A 6,336-nucleotide genomic window follows, 5' to 3' on the forward strand; every position below is an offset into this window, starting at 1 on the left:
TTCATGTTTTCCTAATGCAGTTAGATTAGGCTAATTGCTAGTTTCTGTAGTATAAACATAATAAGATCTTGTTTTTACTAGACAACAGGCCAACCAAACAGCTCTGCCCTTCATTTATGCCACACTGCAAGTTACACACTGACTCTGATAATATATTCAAGCACAGGCAGTATACAATGCAAACAGAAACACATCACAGTTCTGCAAAAGCAGCTAGAAGGCACCATTGTTCATGTTGGACATACAGAATATAAATGCTTTATGCTGCACAGTTTGGTTGCAATTAGTCATTAAGTGTCTGCTGAAAAACCCAAACAGCTGCTCAGTGCACAAGTCAGTAAGGACGACATCTGACAAGAGCAGGGATTGTCAGGGCAGGTTCTTTTCTTCATTGGCTCTTTACCTGCAACACCTCTGCTACTACATACTGTGCACTGTTACTACATCATTTATCAGATGGCTTTGTGACACAGGAATTCATGTTTTCCTAATGCAGTTAGATTAGGCTAATTGCTAGTTTCTGTAGTATAAACATAATAAGATCTTGTTTTTACTAGACAACAGGCCAACCAAACAGCTCTGCCCTTCATTTATGCCACACTGCAAGTTACACACTGACTCTGATAATATGTTCACGCACAGGCAGTATACAATGCAAACAGAAACACATCACAGTTCTGCAAAAGCAGCTAGAAGGCACCATTGTTCATGTTGGACATACAGAATATAAATGCTTTATGCTGCACAGTTTGGTTGCAATTAGTCATTAAGTGTCTGCTGAAAAACCCAAACAGCTGCTCAGTGCACAAGTCAGTAAGGACGACATCTGACAAGAGCAGGGATTGTCAGGGCAGGTTCTTTTCTTCATTGGCTCTTTACCTGCAACACCTCTGCTACTACATACTGTGCACTGTTACTACATCATTTATCAGATGGCTTTGTGACACAGGAATTCATGTTTTCCTAATGCAGTTAGATTAGGCTAATTGCTAGTTTCTGTAGTATAAACATAATAAGATCTTGTTTTTACTAGACAACAGGCCAACCAAACAGCTCTGCCCTTCATTTATCAGTCAGTAAACTCCATGAGTCCGGCGCCTTTCAAGCAGCTACAATATTTCTCTTCTGATGATTTATTGATATACAGCTTCAATGCAGGTGTCCCCCACTTGCTTTTACTTAATTGTTTATACACACACATATATCCACCTTTGCAGACTCCCACTGATCAAAAGCCAGTCGGCAGAGGATTGAGGAGAGATGTGTTCTCAAAGGGAGTAATTAAAAAAGTGAGTGATGTCAAAAAGCAGACGATTCAATTTCTCCTGGCCGTTTGGCTCAGCTTTTAGACAACCAGTACCATCTTCACATCATCCTGTCTTATCATTTCCCATGGCCGTAGACAATTTGCATACAAGTGAGTGCCAAAATGGTGAATTAATTTGGCCGCTTTGGATAGGAAACAAAGGACCTGATGGAGCCGAGCCTGTCCTATTGTGTGATTTGATTTGATTTGATTTGATTTGATTTATTCTTTCAAACATGTAAAGACAGTTGATATGACAACACACATGATTGTACACATAATCCATATACTTAGTACATGCTTGAATGGAGTAGGAAGAAGTCAGACTTATCCAGTCCTACCCCATGACATCATCTTACCATCATTGGTTTGCAAGCAATAAATGATTCTCTTCTACACCACACAAGTATTATACTAAATTTGCTTAGTGTTCTTAGAGGTGCAGGGAGTGAGAGTAAACAGTAAAGTTGCAGGCCATAAAACAATGCACCAGGTGACATGTTTCTTCATTGCATGTTCTCTAATTTGTTTACTGTCTGCTAGCTCCTCATGCTTTCTTGGAGATCTTGAGTTGGGTGACAATTCTCTGCAAATATTTCCTCATAGTTCCTATGAAAACTACAGTACTGACAGTAAGGTCTTCAATTCTTTAAACATCATAAATAAAATGATGTTAGTGGAAGACGTCTCAAAACATGGTTAAAAGTTTCCTGGATAATGTTCAAGTGATGATATTTTTTTTTACATCTAATGCCAACATTCTCATGTTGTACAATAGCTGTGTGTGTCAGCTATGTTATGGTTAATGATAAGGAAAGCTCATGGTTATGGCACCGGACCTTTACTTCCCACCTCACTCCATAGATATCATTTCATGTAACAGTGGCAAATTGTGAGATGTGAAATTATTTTTTATGAATACTGATTCCTGGGATACTGGGCTGGGTAGCGAGAATGCATCTTGTTTTTTAATGTGAGTGAACCAACTCTCTATTTGTGTTTGTCAGTTATGGGGATAAGAAAAACACAGTTAAGCCCGTTACATTACATTACAGTGTTCCATACCATCAGCCCTATTTCTCCATCATCTGAACTATCATGTCATGTTAACACTGTGCCATTACATTAATGCCTCTTCTCCCAGTTTCCAGTCCATTATTCATCCATTTCATCTCTTACACATTCACTCTTTACTGCCTTTTTGCTCCAAATAGTCGCAGGTTAATCAAAGCTCTCCCTGCTCTAGTAAGGATGATGGCTCATAGCAGGCAGCACCCTGACTTTGCAGTGACCCTGAACTGTGTTGTGTATGTGTGAGCAGTCACAGAAAAAGCTCACAGTGCTACTTCAGGGGAACTGTAGGCGGTGTTATATACTGTGCAGTGTCATTGTAGAGCTATTACTCTACTCCTGAAGGTTTACTGATACTAAGTACAAATCATGGTCATCAAAAAGAGGTACCCGCCCTCTAGTACAGGTCTTGCATTTATTAAAAGTGCATCACAAACGGATTAAAACATCTTTATTGCTCTTAATTGGAAAATATCCCATATATACATTTGGGTATAAAAGTTTATCCAGTGTGTGGAAGATTTACTACCCAAAACAACCACTCCTTTATTCCAGTTTTGCTGGCTGAAAGGGAAACAACAAGTTGGCTAGAACAGAAAACAGTCTCCAACTGACTTTTAATTTTTCTCATTTTAATACAGCACAGTAGTATTAAATATGCACATGATGGCTTCACAAATATTATGTTATAAGACAGGGTATAACAGCATGCCCCAGGCAAAAACAAAATCATTTTATATTATGTCTTCACTTTATTGCAATGACAAGACTTGTAGGGTGAAGACTAACTGATGTAGTTTGCCAGCACAGTTCTATCACAGGGAACGTTGCAAGGGTCACTAGAGTATAAACGTCCCCATAAACTCAGATATAGTAACATTCAGGAGTAGATGCCGCACAGCACAAATATACTACACCGTGGATGTGCTTTTATTTTTTATATGTCTGTTATATGTCTTAACCTTACTGCTAATGACTGTTAATTAATCATCACTGTTTTACTGTAAAATGTGCAGCCTGGACTCTGTAAACTTTCTGAGCACAGTTCATGCAAAGCCAGTGGGTTACAAAATGAATTCCTGTGTTACAAAGCCCTGTGTAATTTGATGTATTTTGGCATTGAATAGGTAAGAGGATTTGTCCAAACAGATGAATGTTGCATGCTGTTGTGTAGTTGTAGAAATAAAGTATGTGTAAGAAAATGTGTCATAACTGCACAAAAAAATTGTGCACAAATTATTTCTTAACATGTTTTCTGAAGCCGTGGATCGTAAAGATTAGTTAGCTTTTTCGTGAAGGAAATTTTCTTTTGCATTTCATGAAGGTGACAGATGCTCCTCATTGTTTCTCACAGCTCTTAATTGGTTTTGGTTGGATGATTACTGTATGTATATTGGCTGTCATCTGTTCCCAAAGAAAGCTGATGCACACCACTAATGGTCTTATACCCACCTGATACCAGACTCCCACTGAGATACAGAGCATTATGTGCTAACTTTATTTATTTGACTTTACCTTCTGCTCCAGCAAGTGGTTTCAGCTGTCCGAGCAGGTGTGAATCCTTCAGGAAATTCATCCAATCAGACGAGCCTCTGGGACCTCAGCTCCTCCTTTTTCTTTGCTGGAACCGTTATCACCACTATAGGTAAGACTGAACAGCTCTGCCTTCATCCTTGTCCATTATCTGCTGCCTATGCAACCTGTGTCAGAATGCTCAAATCAGAATTCACCTTTGAACCTGTCATTCCTCTGTGCATATCACCTGTTGTCGTAACTTAGCAGTTTAAGGGAGTTGTATGATTTGACCATTCCACAAATGACGTTGTTATTTTTGTGTGCACGTTGCTCCCATTTCAGTTAAATCTGCACATGTGGAAGTTCAGAAGCTCAGTGGTGTTCACACGGGATACATGTCACTTACGAACATGAATGTTAACCATCCACACATAAAGATCAAGACCTGTAATGTGAGCGTAGTCTTTGTAGCTGCTTTTGACAATACTTCACACTAGTTACATGCAGTTCTTTGAACATTCATACAGAATGTTGAAACATTTTTGCTTTTTAAGCTTTTTAAGCACAGTTCATTAACCATTGTTCTGCATGCACAAAGCTGGCAGGGCGCAGTGAAATTTTGATGACTGTTTTGGCATGAAATAGCACCTGCAGAGCATCATTAGGCTTGCTAAGCCAGAGCCTGTATTTGCTCTTTTTCCAGCTGTATTGAACCAGAATTACACTTGGAATACTGGTCACCAACACAGAGCCTTTTGTTTTTCTTAGCAACAAAACAAGAAATGTTTCTTTGTCCTAATAGAAATATGTGAAATCTGTGACATATATATGTACATAGGTATCCCAGGTTCCAAGCTTTTTGTGTTTTGCGGATGTGGCAGCACTATTATGTTTTTCTCTTAAACTGGTTAACTGATCAAGAATCTGGCACTGCAATAAATAATAATATAGTTTAGGCCCAGTATTCACTTGCACTTAGTTTCTGTAGTCTCTAGCTACCAGCTACCTACTACTGGCTGTCATCTGCCTCAGGCTGTAGCACATTTATACAGCACTGAGACTCAAACACACTGCCCTTTCCCATCAGGGTTTTTACACCATCAATCTCTCTCCTCTCTCTCTCTCTGACTCTCTCATCTGCAGCTGTATGAGCTTACTTATATCTTTCTCACACACACACTAATTTTCATCCCTTTTGTGGATTTTACATCAGCATTTCCAGGACGTTCTCTAACCTTAACTATAAACACTACCTGTACAACCCTTACACCGATGTTAAACCAAGTTGTTAGCCTAAAATTCAGAATTACATGGTGGGGAGCTGCGGGCACAGTCCCCACAATTTGAATGCACAAACAGGTTTTGGTTAGGCACACACACACTAGTCTGACAGCTCATCAGGCTTTTCTGAATGGGCCCTGACACACTGGTGCATTTGTCCAGTAGGTTGTTGGGTTGAGCTAACCCTCAAACTGGAAAATTCAATGCCTTGAGTTGTAATAGCTCCTCATGATGTAAGTAATACAAAGGCACATACACATAATTAGTCTACTGGCTAATCCAAGAAAGCCTTAACATAGAAACTTCTATAGGTAGTGGAGCGGCTGGGCTCTATTTCACACTTCAAGACCCTGTCAGAGCTTCTTCTCTAGCTGTAAACCTTTACAGCATTGCCATACCTATGTGTGCTTTTGGTTCAGACTAAAGTATGCGTAAGCAGAGTTTAAAAGCTGCACAGTATGTTTTTTCCTGGGTATGTTGACTTTCTATTTATTTACTCAAGTGCTGTGGTGATTTGCTCTTTTTGAAAAGCCAGATTTGACTTGAAGATTTGGTGGCATTTTCTCATAAAAGGAGCCACAGTAGTTTGAAAGGACAGCTCTACAACTTTCATTTTTAATTTCTAAAGTGCATAGATTTGCTTGTTAGCTTTTTGGAAAACTCAGGCATCCAGAGAGGATTGCAAATCAAAGAAGCACAGAAACACAGAAACAAGTCTTTTTTGGTACCTAGCAGAGTGCTTGAGCTTTGGTTTTGCTGGAGAAATCTCGCTGCCAGGTGGTGTTTGGTGTTTATCACCTTTAATGCCTGTTGGTATAAACAGCGCATAATTGCTATACTGTGGTAATCATCGGAATTTTGCCTGATTGATACAACATGTTCCGTAGCTCTTATTGATATGCAAAGAAATCATTTCAGAGAAACTCTGACTGTACTTTCTTTGTCAGTGACCAACCAATTCTTCAGGCACATCAGGCTATTAAAGTTTGATTATAATCTCCTGACGTTACTTGATTCAGCTGGAGGTGCTTGAGCAAAAATTCATGTCCACAGATTGATTTGTCAGTGCAGAGAAATTTAATTGGACGTAGAGACAATGTTGTCATTCATATATACAGTACTTTATCCAGTAAATGACCCGAAATACAGTAATTGCTTCTGAA

At 39.2% G+C, this 6,336-nt stretch overlaps 1 protein-coding gene across 2 annotated transcripts in view; it reads left to right on the forward strand.

Annotated features, from left to right (window-relative positions):
* LOC109954288 (potassium channel subfamily K member 2) overlaps window positions 1-6,336 on the forward strand; it is a 20,829-nt gene that overhangs the window by 2,214 nt on the left and 12,279 nt on the right. For both annotated transcript variants that reach the window (XM_020589671.1, XM_020589665.1), the window contains exon 3: window positions 3,905-4,022. In XM_020589671.1, the coding sequence (XP_020445327.1) occupies window positions 3,905-4,022 (118 nt within the window). The remainder of the gene's footprint in view (window positions 1-3,904; window positions 4,023-6,336) is intronic.

Source organism: Monopterus albus, unplaced genomic scaffold (genome assembly GCF_001952655.1).
Source record: "Monopterus albus unplaced genomic scaffold, M_albus_1.0 scaffold9.1, whole genome shotgun sequence".
NCBI classification, from domain to species: Eukaryota; Metazoa; Chordata; class Actinopteri; order Synbranchiformes; family Synbranchidae; genus Monopterus; species Monopterus albus.